This window comes from Miniopterus natalensis, chromosome 9, assembly GCF_054644295.1.
Source record: "Miniopterus natalensis isolate mMinNat1 chromosome 9, mMinNat1.hap1, whole genome shotgun sequence".
NCBI lineage: Eukaryota > Metazoa > Chordata > Mammalia > Chiroptera > Miniopteridae > Miniopterus > Miniopterus natalensis.
In genome coordinates, this window is record NC_142089.1 from 23,208,185 (window position 1) to 23,226,008 (window position 17,824).

The following is a 17,824-nucleotide window of genomic DNA, read 5'->3' on the forward strand; positions in this document are numbered from 1 at the left end:
TCACAGGACATGTACATTTTCAGTTTTACTAAATATTGTATTACATATTCTCCTCCTAAGCGATGTACAGTGCCAATTTATACCTCCACCAGCAATGAAGTTCCATTTTCCTAAATCCTAAAACAAGGTACTAACTTTTCATGGGTTTATTGGCCATTCTGATTTCTTTTTTGGTGAACTTTGTATATCCTTTTTCTACTTTTCTATTGGATTGCTTCCTTTTTGTTTCTTTTGATTTGGGGAACTTTTGTGGACCTTAATCCTTCGCTGGCTGTACATGGTGAATATCGTCTAGTCCTGGGCGTGTCTTTGCGTGCCATCTTTTAAAACATTTTAATGCAGTCAAATCTAACAACATTTTTCTTTATGGTTTGTGTTTTTTGGATCTTATCTAAGAAATTATTCGCTATTTTGATATCATAAATCATTTTATACTTTCTGAAAAATATTTTGAGGTCTTCATCTGGGATTTATTTTTGGATATGGTTTTAAGTAGAAACCTAATTTTATTTTTCCCCCTTTTGGTAAAAAATGTCTCCGCGCCACTTATTTAAGAGTCCATCCTTTCCCTACTGACTTGTGAAGCCCCCTCTGTTATAAATCACGCTCCCACAGAACTCGCCTTCACTTCGGGCTGACAATCTTTGCTGCTTTTCCTTCTACTGGGGATGCTTTCCTCTAGGCTCTTCTCAGGGCTACTTTTCTGTCGTCCTTTCGATCGCAGTTCAAATGTCACCCCTCGCATACGTTAGATTACGTCTACAGGTATGTCGGCTCGGTGACCCCATGACTCTTAAAGGCTCTGGAAGGACTGAGTTCAGCAGGAGCCTCTCCGGCACTTGCGGGGCTGCCGGCAGGACCGCCGTCGGGAAGGCAGCCGAGGGGAGGAGCTTCCCTAGTCCCAGTGACGGAATCCGGCGCGCGCCGGCGTCGCCAGGGAGCGCGTCACCACGCGCTGTCGACCGGGGGCGGGGCCAGGGCAAAGTCACGTGGCTTGGTTGCCTACGCGCTGCTGGGCCGTGGGAAGATGGCGGACGGAAAGGGAGACGCCGCCGCTGCCGCCGCCGGGGCTGGTGCTGAGGCTCCGGCGGGGGCCGGAGCCGGAGACCGAACCGAGACTGAGTCTATGGCTCGGAGTCAGCGCCCCACATCACCGGCGCCAGGAGCCTCGGGACTGCGACCGTGTCTGTGGCAGCTGGAGACAGAGCTGAGGGAGCAAGAGGTGTCGGAGGTCTCATCTTTGAACTACTGTCGGAGCTTCTGCCAGGTGAGGGGCTGACTGGTTGGCTGAGGGCGGCGGGGTGGGGAGGCCAAGGGAAGAGGCCTCGGATCTGTTGCCGTAGCCGGGGCTGGACTGGACGGCGCTACCTCTGTGTTTTCGCCGCGCCCCCGGCGGGGAAGGCCCAGCTCGGAAGCTCGACCGCTGGCCCCCCTCCGCTACTGCCCGACTTTAGCCACCACCGGGGCGGGTTGCGCTGGGCCAGACTTAGAGCTCCGACGGCGCCTATGGCTCCCTGGAAGGGCCGTACCCTGTCGCCGTTGGCCTTGCCCCGGCCGGGTGGTTGGAGCGCCATTGCCCTGTGAGGGATTGATTGCTGGTTTCTGCCAGGAGATCCTTTTTTGAGTAGAGTGCAGATCTCTAAACTGGAAAAACTGTTTTTTTCCTGAATAATCCGGAGATATGTGTTGGGCCCGGAGACTTATCTTTGGAGTCAGACTTATTTACTGGGTCCCTGTAAGGTATGACAGTTCTTTGAAAGGTGTCTAGGGCTTTCTGGTAAGGGATTGCGGAGCCATTTGGTTGGTTGGTTGGGGTTTTTTTTGCGCTTTAAAAAACAAAACATTTAAGCCGTTTTTTCAAATCTTCTGTATTCCTTTGAGCATTTTGCTACCATGAATGAGGCTGGTGAGCCTTGTAGTGGTTATTAGGATCTCTGAGTAAAAGAAAATCAAGAAAGATGTGGAGTGTGATCTCTTTTGGCAGTTGTATGACTATTTCTGTGCCATACTGGTTCTAACCTGTGATTAGTACTTATTGGTATGTTTAGTTTAGTTTCAACGATCACTTAGAGATTTTTCTCAATGTTTTCGACCCCCTTTTACATTTAAAGACATGCCATTATCCTTTCTACTACTTTTACACCAGGTTTCAGAGCTACCCCTTTGCTCCTTATCCGGAATACCTTAGAGAATGTAAAATAATCATACTATGTTTGCACTTGGATTCTTAATGAATAGTTGACTATGTTGAATAAATTGTGGTGCTCCAAACTTAAAATTTTGGGGAACAATTTGCTCTATTGGTCCGGAGGAGAATAAAAAATTGACTTCCTTGGTTGCTTTTCTCCCTCTTGTCTGCTGAGCCAGAAGCGACTCATCTCTGAATGTAATTTTGCCCTTGCTAATCTTTTCCATACATTGTATCATTCCGATTTTTATGTCTACAACCTGTAGCACTTCCCTGCACTATGAAAGTGTTAAGCTGTAATTCTTTGCTTCTTCACTAGTAATGATCATTCGTACTTACTACACACATCTATTTGAACAACTTTTACTGATTCCATAGGATGGATGGGACCAGGCACTTTAAGTGCTGAGGAAACCTAAGACTGCACTTACTCTTGATGAACTTAGAGTTGGGAGGAGGTGGTAGAAATAACAGAATTTCCAGTGCAGTTTTGGTAATGCTGGAAAAGGAGGTGTTGTAGAGACAGTGGTGAAGGAGGAGCCCCCATGGGACATCCTAATGGGAAGGACAATTAACTAGCAAAAATAAATGAAAAGATTAACTATAGAGTACAGTATGTGCTTAGAAGCCGCTTTAGATAAGGTGATCAGGGAAGGCCCTGTGCTGAAAAGATAAAAATGTGAAGAGAGAGAGAGAGAGAGAGAGAGAGTGTGTGTGTGTGTGTGTGTGTGTATGTGTAGGGCATTCTAGGAACACAGAATGCTTTGGGGGAAAGAGCTAAATGGAAAAGGAGTAGTGAAGAGGAGGGTGGGAGAATTGTGGGTTTGGGGTAAGACTTCTAAGTTTGACTTGTCTTTCTAGAAAGATAATAGGAGTGTATGTAACCAATCAAATTGAAGCTTGTCAGAGGATATTATACATACATTCTTTATGTGCTTGCATTCTTTAGTGCTTGCAGCTCTGACTTTATTTTAAATGAATCTTTTTATGTCTTGAGTATTGGTCATAAGCTAAAGATGTGAGGGCACAGAAGAATTTAAAAAGGAAAGCACTTCTGTAATTTGTCTTTTCTATGGTTCTTTAAAATTCATTGATTTTAGAGAGAGAAGGGACGACGAGGAGCGAGGGAGAGACAGGGACAGAGAAACATCGATTTGTTGTTCCACTTATGCATTCATTCATTGATTCTCATGTGCCCTGACCAGGGATCGAACCTACAACCTTGGCGTATGGGGATGACACTCTAACCAACTGAGCTACCCGACCAGGGCTTTTCTGTGATTTTTTTTGGCCTAAAAATTTTCCCAAAACATTTTTTGGACAAATAAATGAAATAAGAAAAGGTGTTTCTATGATGGTATGTTGCAGTAGAAAGCAGGTGGGATTGGGAGTTAGTTGGATCTTAATTGTGACTCTACCACTTACTGGCTGATAACCCGGGGCAAAACTATGACTGTGAAATTATATTTTGCTTTTTGACCTTTATCTCCTGGTAACGCTTTATACACACAGTAGAAATAGAAAGTTTATATATAACTCTTTACAATATTTATCATAACATTTTTGTCACATTTTTTCCAGTACCCAGGTAAAGTCAACTTGGTGTGTTCTTGCTTACCAGATACAGAAAAAAAATTTATTTTGACATTTTTTAAAAATTTGATTTTAGAGAGAGGAAGAGCGAGAGAAGGACATCTACATGAGAGAGAAACATTGATTGGTTGCCTCCTGCACCCTTCCTGACCAGGGATTGAACCAGCAACCTTGGTATGTGCCCTGACTGGGAATCAAACCCACTACCTTTTGGTGCATAGGTTGACACTCCAACCAACTGAACCACACCAGCCAGGGCCAGAAAAAATATTTTAATTTTACGATGAAGTGGGAAAAATTTTACCAACCATATTTAGTTTAATGGGTCTTGGTTTTATACTTGAAAGGCAGAATAAGATTTATTCATCCTCTTAGGAAACACTGATTGTGTGTATCCCTGATATTGCACTAAATACTAGAGATGGGAACCTGCCCACGAGGAGCACATAATGGGTAAAGATAAGTAGTAGCATCATTACATTATCATAAAGGCCTGACCTATGCTGTCTGAGATGCTTAATTGCCACAAATATATTTATTTTCATCAGGTGTTTAGCTTAGAAATGTCCTAGAGAGTTAGGTTGTGTCAAGTAGATCCCTCCTGTAACAGATTGGGACCATATTTTCTCCATCTCTTGCAGCACTTAAAAGAAATGGTTTTATTTTTGGAATTGCACCAAATCAAGAAATAAACTAACATATGAAAGGATGGAGAAGCTTGTCTCATTCTGGGCATGTTTTCAATTTTCAGAAGTTTGTGAAGATGATAAAAACAAAATTTCAGATGTAATAATTACTAAGGAAATAATACCTAGATTAAGTTGTAGTGAAAATTTTTTTTCTTTTTTAAAAAAATATGTTTTTATTGATTTTAGAGGAAGGGAGAGGGATAGAGAGAGAGAAACATCGATGAGATGTTTTCAGTGACTATGGGATGTGGTTTTGTTTTTTCTTCTTTTCCTCAGTTCCTTTTCTGAAAATATTGTCTGCCAGACAGTGTGGGTAAGATAAACTCCAGAAAACAGCCTTCCCTTTGTTTTGCTGAAAAATTGATGATATCCTTTCAAGTTTTTGCAATGTTTTGGGAACCAATATTCCTGAAGTTCTACAACTGGTTGTTCTATTTGTAACACAAATTTTGAAGACTTTTAAAATAGTCTTCATTAACAAGCTCAAAGTTATTGGATGAATGATTATACTTTGAGAATACCAGGCAAAGTAGTTTCGGGAGTAAACCTTGTTTATATGAGACACTTTTAGGTTCTACGTCAACAGTGACTTTGTAGAAATTACTTTTTTAATCCTCATTTGAGGATATGTTTTTCATTGATTTTAGAGAGACAGAAAGGTTAGAAGGGAGAGAGGGAGAGACAGAAAAGGAAAACAGAGAAACCTCAATCCATTGTCTCTGTACCAGCCCCAACGGGGATTGAACCCACAACCTAGGTATGTGCCCTGACCAGGAATTGAACCTGAAACCTTTTGGTGTACGGGATGACGCTCCAACCAACTGAGCCACCCAGCCAGGGCGCCTTTGTAAATTTTTAATGGTTAAAATAAATAAGTACTGCATATAAGTATTTCAGTTTTCCTAGAATAGGGATTGAATGCAAAGGGTCTAAGTCAGATAGGCATAGTGGCTTCATCATTTAAGAAAACTAGTGTTTGTGATCTTGGACATGTTACTTTTTTTTAAACCTTAGTTTTCTCATTTGCAATGAGAATAATAATAGTACTTACTGTTCTCTGTGTAAACACATTGTTGTGTGGACTAAAGACAATCTCTATTAAAAAAAACAACAGTGCCCTCAGAATTGTCTGAGTTTTTAAGATTTCTTAGCCTTGGAATAAAAAGCCTTCACAACCTTGCCCACAGGTTAACTCTTACCTAGCCAGTCCCATCGCCCCAGTCCTACTCTTAGCTTACTCAAGGGTGTTTGGAGTCCATGGACCAAAGTGTGATCTCTGTTACTGCTGTGATTAAAATTTTGCCTGTGAATTTCCAAGTGCATTATTATGGGAAAGATGATCTTCATTTTCATTTGATTCTTCAAGATCCAAGACACATATTAGGCTTTCAGTAAGTATTTACACAACTGATTGACTGATCTCCAAAAGGATAGAATTACTTTAACAAGATCCTTGGGTTATTAAGCATTCTTATATCTTTCCCTCTTATTGTGCTATTCTTTCTTTTTTTCTCATTTTCTGCATGGCAAATGTTCTTTCTTTAAGGCCCAGTTCAAATGTCATTTCCTCTGAAATTTTCTGATTTCACTAAATACATTTCCTCCTAGTTGTTTGTGTTCTTTTGATACTTTGTACATACTTATGGGTTTTTAAAATTTTATTTTTATTGTTGAGAGTATTACAGATGTCCCCCATTTTCTTCCCTTTTCCCCTCTCCACTGGGCTCCTGCCCCACCCCAGGCTATTGTCTGTATCCATGGGCTATGCATATATGCATGTAAGTTCTTTAGTTAATGTCTTCCCTGCCCTCCCCTTCCCTCTGAGATCTGTCAGTCTGTTCCATGCTTCCATGTCTCTGGACCAGTTTTGTTCATCAGTTTATTTTGTTCATTAGATTCCACATATAAGTGAGATTATGTGATATTTGTCTTACTCTGACTGGCTTATTTTATTTAGAGCAATAATCTCCAGGTTCATTCATGCTGTCTCAAAGGGTTAGAGATCCTTTGTTTTTATAGCTGTATAGTATTTCATTGTGTAAATGTATACCTATGGTTTTAACTTGTTTTTTCTTGTCACTTTTTAGTTCAGGCTTCATAATATCCTCTTCAGTAATCTCTCTTGCCTTTTTTTTTAAATCATCACCTGAGGATATGTTTTTATTTTTAGAGAGAGAAACATCGATTAGTTGCCTCCCGTATGTGCCTCCACCAGGGATTGAACCTGCAACCTAGGTATGTGCCCTGACTGGGAATCCAACCTGCAACCTTTATGGCATATGGGAGGACTCTCCAACTGAGCCACATGTTGGAAGCCAGGGCTCCCTTGCCTTCTGACTGGCCTTTTCTACAAACCATTTTGGTTGTCTTTCTAAATTTTAATTATAACCTTGTTAGTCACTTTATTCCATAAAACTCTTCAATGATTTCTTGCCTCAAAGGCAAGATAAAATTCAGACTCATCAACCTGGTATGCTAAGGTATGTAGAATCTGGACTCCTCTTTCCTTCTCTAGCTCCCACCTTTCCTTCTTTTTTAGTCCACTTTCACCTTATCTCTCCTGTTGCCTGATTAAATCCCTTCCCCATCTGCCTGTTTATCCTTTAAGACCTGGCTGAAATATTAACAGTCTTTCAAAACTGTGTTTTGATTTCTGCTTACTGAAGTGGTTCTTTCACTTAGTATACTCTAGTACCATCTCATACATAAATTTGGTGCTGTAATATTTGTTTCTATGTTTGTCTCTTGTATTAACTAGTAAGCCAACAAAAGTGTGGTTTTTGTTTAGTCTTTTTTGTATACTTGGTACCTAGCAACTGATACAGTGCTGGGCATACAAAACTAATTTGTTGAATTATATTGTCGGGGCTTTGTGATAATACTCAAGAGATGAATACTTCAAAAGGGACACCTAATGTAAAATCTAGTATGTTAAAACGCAATTTTACTATAAAAAAATTACTGTATATAAGGAACAGGATAGTAGATTTTGGTCATTTCTTGGAAACATAGCTCATCAACTTAGCCTACATTCCTATAATAACGTACATATTTACATGTGTGGAAAGAAGAGTAGTGTTGATGGAGGGAGACAATGGGAGGCATTATAGTATTGAGGAAGAATTAGCAGCCTAATAGGGCAAGAGCTTGGAAATGTTGAGATGGAGAGGATTAGTCTTCCTAATTCCTTCAGGTTGATGGCATGAAGACCTTTGGTTTATCTCTTTCATTTATTTTAGAAGACTTTTAGTTCATTAGCTTTTCTTCTTGTGCTGCCTTCCTTTGGGAGATGTCTAAATAGAAACTAGATGACAGGTAGTTATAATAGCAAAAACTAGCTTTTGTAGTGCATATGACCTAAGCATATTTTAAATGTGACCCGAGAAACAGTGGGAACTTTGGGTGCTGTTATTTACTATGGTACCATACAGTCTCTTGTTGTAGACTGTGGTCCCCTAGTGATTTCTGTGTTTACCTGTTGATCATGCTTTTCTGAACAATGTTAACAAAAAAATCTAAATAGAAAGGCATTGGTAAACTAAAATGTGCTTTGTTTTCATTCTGTTACCTCTCTCAGAGGCCTTCCTTGACTATCTTATCTAAAACAGCACTTCCTCATCTTTTTCCAACTCCTTAACACTGTTTTATACTTCAGGTCACTGACTACTACCTGGTGTGTCTATTTGTCTTCCCTCCTGGAATGTAAACATGTGCCGCTGTTGACTGTTTTGTTTACCCAGTGCCTAGATAGTCCCTAGCACTTAATGGTACTCAATCAATATTTATTGATCTTTTATCTCCTCCCTTAAATTCCTGACTAGACTTCTTGAGGGTAATAAGCAAGTCTTATCTGTCTTTATCAAGATACAGGGACATTTTTTTTTTTTGGTCAACCAGTTTATGCTACTTCCCAGCAGGGATAAAGTCTTACTGTTCTTTGTATCTTGATTACCTGAGTAGAACCTCTTTTTTACATTTTCTAAGAACTTCCCATGGTTACTTATATTCCACAGACATTTAAAGTAACAACTTTTTCTGCTAGGTTTGCTTAGCAAGATTGAAGCATTTATTTTGTATATAACTGACACCATACTGGAAAACCTGAACAAGATAGTATAGAAAAAAATAGATTCCTAAAACTTTCATTGCTGACATAAAATATACATACCATTATATGAAAAATTAGAGGAACTGTTTAAGCTACTGAGCATCTTTTATGTGCGAAGCCCTCAGGCAGGTGGTGGTATTTTCATTTTACAGGTAGAAAACTGAGGCCCACGGAAATTACGTAACTTGCCCAGGGACAACAGCTAGTAAGCTGTGGGGTGGTCTTCAGAGTCCTTGCTGTTTTTCCTATATCAGCATTTCCTAAACTGTGTTTTGTTCATACACACACCTATGTAGTTCTTGAAATAAGGATTGTGTTAATAGAAATTGGGATAATGTTGGGATAAATGTTTTTTAATGTGTCTTTTATATGTTAAGGTGCATTGTGACTCTCCTAGAGAGACATTAAGTGTAGTACAACATTTGGCAATTTAGCAGGTTCAAAACATTTAACATTTGCCATGTTATAAACACTATTCTAGCCTAAAAGTCACATACTTTTCTTTTATTATAGTAAAGCAAAACACTAGGTGAAGAGTTGATTGCTTTATGTTTCTACGTACCACTGAGTTTTGATTCCCTACTTCAGTCTAAAATATGACTGTGAGCTTTTTATGGAAAAAATTTCCTCCAACATTTTTGCAGGTTTTGTTATTGTCATGTATGAAAATATTTATATTATAATTTTTGGAAGTTGAGAATGAGTTATATTTCAGACATGTCTTGATTCACGTTTATTCAGGTTTACCATTATTTCTGCAGCATAGCTAGCTTGGGAACTACTGATATTTTGTCTCTCTGTCCTTACTTTTGGGTTATGTCTAATTTCTTTAATGTGTTTTTTTGAGTACCTTTTTGGGGGGGTATCTAGTAACTTAACTGTTGCTGATATTTGAGTTCATAGTATTTTTACTCCCAAGGAAATAACCTTAGTGTGTCACATTAGCCAGCACAGTAATGATTTATTAATATGGGCACTTACAAGAATTATTACTAGACATGATAGAACGAATGGTCTAGCTTGGACATTGAATTTTTATGATATATGGTTGTATAAAATAGTCATATTTTTGTGATGTTTTCTTTAATTTCTTTTTTCATATGTATATTTTAAAATATATATGGTATCTTAAAATAATAAAACTATGTATTTTTTTGTTTTTTGTGATTCCAGTTAATACATGCTCATTCTGAAAGCTTAAGACAAGATGTTTAAATGCATAAAGCAGAAAGTGAAATGACCCTGTAATCTCATTGTTAATAGCTTGGTGTAGTTATCTGATTTTTGGAAAAAACATATATACACATATATATATGTATTGTGTGTGTATGTAAAATTTTAATTGCCCAAGAAATTTGGGAATACATTCTAATTGTAAAAAATTAGGACAATGTAAAATAAGCCAGAATAAAAGATGAAAACTGTCACACACACACTTATACTTTATTACTACATTTTTCGAGGTTAATAGTTGTGATATATACTTAAAGAATTTTTCTATATTATGTACATATATGTACAGTTTTAGAAAAGTAGTGTCAAAGCTTATATAGTAAACCTGCTTATTTCACTCATTGTATTATACCTTTCTTTCCGTGTGGAATACCTATTTACTACATTTTAAAAAATAACTGCATAGTATTCCATTGACAGCTGCATTGATTTAAAATTCTGTAGGTAGCAAAACCTTCAACACTTTTAATTAAAAAAATTTTTTTGACTATAAAAGGCAAACTATATACTACTACAGAAAGGTTTAAGGGAAAAGTAAAAGCCCCCTTCTGCCCTCAATTCCTCCAGTCACTCCCCAGAAGAGTTAACAGTCTCTTGTTATTTTTAAAAGCTTGAATACATGCTCTTGTACAATTTACTTTTAAATTTAATATATCCAGGACACTTTTCTATATCAGTACATGTTGAGTATGTAGCATGCTTAAACCATTTGTGTTCTTTTTTGTTCTTATCACAAATGTTGCAGTGAACATTTTTAAACATTAAACATAGGTTATTTATATTGATAATATACATTTCTGAAATGAAATTTGCTGGATTTAAAAGATTATTTATTTAAAATGTTGATGGAGCCCGGCTGAGCGTGGCTCAGCGGTTGAGTGTCGACCTAGGATCCAGGAGATCGGGGTTCCATTCCCGGTCAGGGCACATGTCCAGGTTGTGGGCTCGATCCCCAGTTGGGGGCATGCTGGAGGCAGCTGATCAATGACTCTTATTGATGTTTCTGTCTCTCTCTCTCTCCTTTCCTCTCTCTGAGATCAGTAAAAATATATTTAAATAAATAAATAAAATAAAATTTTGATGGATACTGGCCTATAAAAGTTGAATATGTACTTCCACCAGTAGTGTTTGAGAGTTCCTGTTTCACTATATCCTCCCCAACTCTGGTGTTATTAATCTTTTTAATGTTTGCCAATCTGATAGTTAAAAAGTGCTATCACATTATTATATTAATTTGTATTTTAACAGCATTTGTGTATTTTTTCATGTGTATTAGATATTAATTTTTTTCCCCTGTGAGGTTTTTCCTTTTTTTCTTTACATGCTTTTACATATTTTTAGTTAAAAGTCATTAAAACTTGATTGTGTCTAATCATTAAGTATGCCCATGTAATCTTGAGATTCTATAGGGCTTTGAGATTATCAAGAAGCAGAGCATATCATAGTTGCAGCCTGACCTGAAGCCATTGGAATGTATGGTACAATTTAGTGAGTGATTGTGAGAGATTTCCAACAAACATTATTGATCTTTTTATATATCTCTCTTATCAATGCTATTAGATAAATCATAGCTGAATAACTGGAAATAGTGCTTTCCATTAGCTAACTTTTTCTTGTGTTGTTATCTTTATATGTTTTCAAATAAAGTGCCAGTTATTGGATATATGACATTGGGCCAAATCAGTTTGTTATTTGGGTCCTCAAATTGCCACTTAAATGAGATGATCTTTAAGGTTCCATTCTTCTCCAATATTATATAATTCTATTGAAAAACACTCGCTAAGGATTATTTTCTAAGTCATCTTCAAACATTGTCTTGTGCATTCTATGGAAATAAATGAATTTATTCTGTTTTATTTATATAGTACCAATATAAATTATAAGTAAACAGGAAAATGTAAAAGGGGATGAGATTTTTGAAAACTCATTTAAATAAAAATATTAATACTATATCCTGCCCCCTGGTGGGTTATTATTTACCCCTCTAGGGTAAATGCCCATCCCAGTGGAAACCACTCTACTAATTTGAACTGAGATTATTTGTTTACATTAGTCATTATGCTCACTATCCTTACTTGGCTCTTCCCTTCATAGTGAAATCTTACTTTCAGTGTTTAAAAGACTTGGTAAAAGAAAATGTTAAACCTAGAGCAAATTATCTCGTAAAGTTTAACAGTAAATGTGGATAAAATACTACATTTGGTCAATTTCATGTTTTATTGTCTTATGAAATGGAGAACGTAAACAGTAGAAAGTAGATTTGAATTTAGGAAATTTCACTTTAAATGCTCATTCCAACAGTATTGTGACCTTAATCCTTGCCTTGGATCAGTATTCTTGTCTATAAAATTTGAGGTAATAGAAAGCTACCCCAATTAAGGATCAAATGGGACAGTGTAACACTGCCCTTAGCGTAGCTTTTGGTAGCAGATAAGATATACATTGTGTCAGTTTCTTTATTTCTTTTGGGTCCTGAATATTGTTTTAAAGTAGTATTTCAGGTAGAGCAGCTTTTCTCCATCTTCCCTATCAATGTACAGACCATTGAAGGAAAAAAGAAGTTTCCTAGATGTTTACAGAGCATTTGCTAGTATAGTGTTAGATTCAGAAAGCCTGTGATGAGCTTCGTAGGCTGGAAGTGTAATTTATAGTGAATTTTTATTAGAAGCAGTATGGATGCCTTTTGGGGTTTATAGTGTGTATAATGGATTTGACCTGTTGCAACCAACAGATCAGCCTATATAAAATATTTTTTATTCATTTTGCTAGTTTATTGTTTGGGAATTAAATAATATATTTTACTGAAATATGCATATATTAAAAATGATTTGAATTTGTAACACATTGTATTTGAGTCCCTGGGAAAAAGATGGCTGGCCGTGTTTTCGTAAAGTTATAGAACCTTTTGTTTGGGGGAAGGATTATAGAGGTTATCTAGCCCATTATCTTTCCAGCTTAAAACTTTAAAGGGGGAAACTCCCTCTTAGTCTAGGATGTTAGCTGAGGATCAGAATAGGTTATAATTTCAATAAAATTCTGAACTTTGACATATTTATTTACCACCAAACAAAATTCAGGACTAATGTACCATTGTGATTTGATGTGAGCACCCTTCTAAAATGTATGATCTAAACATTTCTTTTCTAAAATTTCTACAACTGCAGTTTGGTCAACATGCTGCTCTCCTCCTTTTACAGGGTTTGAATGAAGCATTGAGAATTTGGAATTAAATCTACTTAGTTGAATTTGCTTTAGTAGTATACAGGCATATTTCTAATAAAGATATGTATCTGAAAAACTATCTTAAACTTATAAGTAAGTTAGCAGATTCTTTGATAATAGTGCAAAGCATCAAAAGCAAGTAATTACAGAATACCCACTATGTGCTACTCAGTATGCTGGCTTCTGGTCTGCAGCAATGAAAAAGAGATGTGGTTCTTGCCCTCGGTAACTTTATTGTCTAGTGGAGAAGATAAACACTAAATAGTTTTTCATATTACATTTGCTTGTGATGCAGTAGAACAGTAGTCAGTGTTTGATGATCATGTATATGTGTCCACCTTTCAACTAGTCTTTAGGTAACAGGAGCATAAGTAAAACAATTCCCAGTGCCTAACTATTGCATAATTTTGATGTCTAATATAAATGGTTTTGCATAGGCAATATTATTGCTCTTTGCCACTTGGTATAGATTATAAAGGCATCGTTTTCCATGCCACTTTTCTTTAACCACTTCATTGGTATTGTTTGCCAAACTAAGTTCGAAGTAAGTGTGTGATTAAGAAGGGAAGACCCTGCTAATTTAAGGGAGAGCAGGAATGCTAAGCATTCATTTTGAACTGAATGAGGGCTTTTATAAGATATTTTAGGTTTGGAAATGACAAAAAATAAGTACGCTTTGAACATCCCGGAGCTGTAAAATATTTGAGCACAGGAGATTATTGCCAAGAATTAGTAAGCTTTTTTCCATATATAAGGCATATGTACTAAATTGTTCATAGGAATTATTTGGGAGTGAAATTAGAGGGAACCACAGGTGTACCCTTCACTTCTTTATTGAATACAAAATTTTAAAGTGGTGGAATTATGTGTGGATTTTACTTTTTGTCCACTTCAGTATTTTTTCAAGTAAAATTTTAAAAGGCGAAAAAACCCAATCGTGCTCTATATATTAGTATGAAAGAATATCCAAGATTATTGTTTAAAGAAAAAGTTTAGGAAACTATATTATCTATTTTATGAGGCAGTGATGTATAGAACAAGTTTTGAAAGACAGCTTAAATATTATTTGTTGCATTTCAGTGAAAATTAGTGGGATATTTTTATGGTTATTTTTATACAGTTTATACTTCTATGTTACCATTTTAAATTAATTTTCATTTTTTCAACTGTTGTTTCAGTACTTGTTATTGCTTTTCTTGTTGGATCCCTTGTTTCCTGGCCCTGTTGTTTTGAATGTAGCTTCTTGAGGCGGTCTCTCCTCTCTCTTGATGATGTTAGTCTGGCTGGATATAGGAATCTGGATTGAAAATCAGTTTTATTTTCTTGTTTTGAATGTAGCTTCTCGAGGCGGTCTTTCCTCTCTCTTGATGATGTTAGTCTAGCTCGGTATAGGAATCTGGATTGAAAATCAGTTTTATTCAGAACTTCGAAGGGTATGTTACTGTTTAAAAAATCAATTATCTCCAAAATAAAAATTACTAAAGTGTGTACTAAAATCAATACAACCCAAGAAATTGATTGAAGCTACCTATATATCTGTTTACAGATTATTACCTACCTCCAATCACCATCCTGATTAGGGTATTATTTCCCTGCATCACTTTACTTTTTAAATTTTATTTGTACATTTTACTATACAATGCATAGTATTATTTTGATTTTCAGCATTAATTAAATGGTGGCACTGTATGTATTCTTTAAATTCAACATAATGTGCCCAGCCGGGCGTGGCTCAGCAGTTGAGCATCGACCTAGGATCCAGGCGATCAGGGTTCGATTCCTGGTCGGGGCACATGCCCAGGTTGTGGGCTCGATCAATGACTCATCATTGATGTTTCTATCTCTCTCTCTCTCCTTTCCTCTCTCTGAAATCAATAAAGATATATTTAAAATAAATAAATAAATAAATAAGTAAATAAATAAATTCAACATAATGTTTCTAAGCTTTATATTGGTATATATAGCTTTGGTGCATTCACTGGTGTGTGTAGTATTTTATTATGCAAATGTGTCACAGTTCATTTGTCCATTCTTTTGTTGACAGATTTAGAAGCATTTATATTAACTGGTGGGGTGGACAGCTTTCAAAAATATTTTGACACATGGGTGTAAGAATTTCTTTAAGATTATATGCTTACAGTGGAATTGTGAGGTTCATATTATAGGCCTATTATCAACTATAATAAATACCACCAAGTTATTCTCCAAAGTATTTGTAGCAGTTTATGCCAGTTATCAGGTATGAACATTACCATTGCCCCATATACTTGCCAATACTAGATGTAGTCCGTTCAATTTTAACCATTCTGGTGGGTGGACTGTTGTATTTCGTGGTTTTGCTTTTTTTGTTTGCTTGTTAGTTTATCTTTTTAGTGAATATTTATTACTATTAAGACTTCCTCTCCTGTGAATGCCTTTTTAAAATTTTTTGCTTAGTTTTCAATCGGGTTGTCTTTTTTTAAACAGTTTTAATGAAATTATGTATTCTAGACAATCCTTTGTTAGCTGTATACTTTGGATTGTCTTCTCCAGTTTATCTTTTCACATTTTAGATGATCTTTATGTATAGAAGTTTGACACTTTATTGCAGTAAATATTGTAAGTCTGACACTGAAATGTCAAATTTATTTAAATTACTCTTATGATTTAGTGCAGTTATTGAAGTGAAATTGACATACAATAAACTCATATTTAAAATGTACAGTTGATAAGCTTGCCATATACACCCATGAAACATTACCGTCATCAAGATAATGTATGTATTCATCACCCCTAGAAGTTTTTTCCTACCCCTTTGTATTTCCTTTTTCTTACCTTTCTCCTTTGCACCTTCTTCCATCCTCACACTTGACTATTGACCTGCTTTCTGTCTCTAGATTAGATTGTATTTTTTGTTTTTTTAGAGAAGGAGGAAGGGAGAGAGAGAAACATCAGCGTGAGAGAGATACATCAATGGGTTGCCTCTCATGCACCCTGACTGGGGATCCAACCTGCAACCTAGGTATGTGCACAGGACAACACTTCAACCAACTGAGCCACACCGGCCAGGGCAGATTAGATTGCATTTTTAAAAGAATTTCATAGAAATAAAACTATATAGTCTCTTTTTGGGGGCCTCTTTCACTCAGTATAATTATTTTGAAATTTATTCATGTTGTATATATTAATATTTAATTCCTTTTATTGCTGATTATTCATTGTATGAGTATATCACGATTTGTTTATTCTCCTGTTGATAGACATTTGGCTCATTTCCAGTTTTTGGCTATTGCAGATAAAGCTGGTGTGAACCTTGGTGTATAAACCATTGTATAGACAAATGCTTCTTTCCCCCCCTTTTAAATACCTAAGTGGAATGACGAGGTCACATGACAGGTTTTTCAGAGTTAGTTGTATCATTTTACATTCCCACCAACACTGTAGGAGAGCTTTAGTTTTCCACCTCGAAGTCAACACTTGCTTTGGCCTGTCTTTTTAATTTTAGTCATTCTAAAATTAGTGATAGCTCATCATGGTTCTAATTTGCATTTCCCTAATGACTTATGTTAACTATATTTCGTGTGTTTATTTGCCATCCTTATATCTTCTTTTTAAAAAAAATAAGTTTTTATTGATTTTAAAGACAGAGGGCCCGGCTGGGCGTGGCTCAGTGGTTGAGCGTCGACTTAGGATCCAGAAAATCGGGGTTTGATTCCTGGTCAGGGCACATGGCTGGCTTGCGGGCTCGATCCCCAGTTGGGGGCGTGCAGGAGGCAGCCGATCAATGACTCTCTCATCATTGATGTTTCTATCTCTCTCTCTCCCTCTCCTTTCCTCTCTCTGAGATCAATAAAGATATATTTAAAAAATATATATTTTAAAGACAGAGGAAGGGAGAGGGGGAGAGAGAGACAAACATTGATTTGTTGCTTCCTGTATGCACCCTAACGAGATCAAACCCGAAACCTGAGTATGTGTCCAGACTGAGAATGGAACCCACAACCTTTTGGTGTAGAGGATGATGCTCCAGTCAACTGAGCCACGTGGCCAGGGTGCCTTTGCCCATTTTTAATTGATTAGTTTTTTTGTTGTTGAGTTTTCAGGCTTTATATGTTGTGGATATTAATCCCTTAACAGATTTGTGATTTGCAAGTATTTTTTCCCCATTCTGTGGGTTGCCTTTTTACTACATTGATAATGTCCTTTTGTGAACAGAAGTTTTTAATTTTGATGCAGCCCAGTTTATCTGTCTTTACTTTTATATATGCTTTTGGTATCATATCCAAGAAATCATTGCCAAGTCTTATGTCAAGCGCTTTCCCCGTTTTCCCCCCCATTGATTTTTAGAGAGAGAGGGAGAGAAACATCTATCAGTTGCCTTCCAACTGGGGAACCTGCAACCCAGGTATGTGCCCTTACAGAAATTGAACCTGCAACCTTTTTGGTATATGAGACAATGCTCCAACCAACTGAGCCATCTGGCAAGGGCTCCCACTATGTTTTATTTTAAGAGTTTTATGATTTTAGCTCTTAGATTTATTTTGAGTTAATTTTTGTATGTGGTGTAAGGTAAGAATCTAATTAACCTTTTTTGCATATGGATATCCAATTTTTCCAGCACCATTTGTTGAAAAGACTGTCTGTACCCTGTGGAAAATCACTTAAATATATATGCAAAGGTTTGTTTCTGGGCTCTCTATTCCACTGGTGTGTATGTCTGTCTTTATGCCAGTACACACTGCCTTGATTACTGTAACTTTGTAGTAAATTTTGAGATCAGGAAGTTTGAGATCTATAATTTTGTTCTGTTCC

The 17,824-nt window shown here is 36.7% G+C and overlaps 1 protein-coding gene across 1 annotated transcript in view; it reads left to right on the plus strand.

Moving 5' to 3' along the window:
- Positions 1-1,027: 1,027 nt before the first annotated feature.
- Positions 1,028-17,824, plus strand: part of RLF (RLF zinc finger) — a 61,098-nt gene continuing 44,301 nt past the window's right edge. Inside the window, exon 1 of the mRNA XM_016205205.2 lies at positions 1,028-1,267. Within this exon, the coding sequence (XP_016060691.1) occupies positions 1,028-1,267 (240 nt within the window). The remainder of the gene's footprint in view (positions 1,268-17,824) is intronic.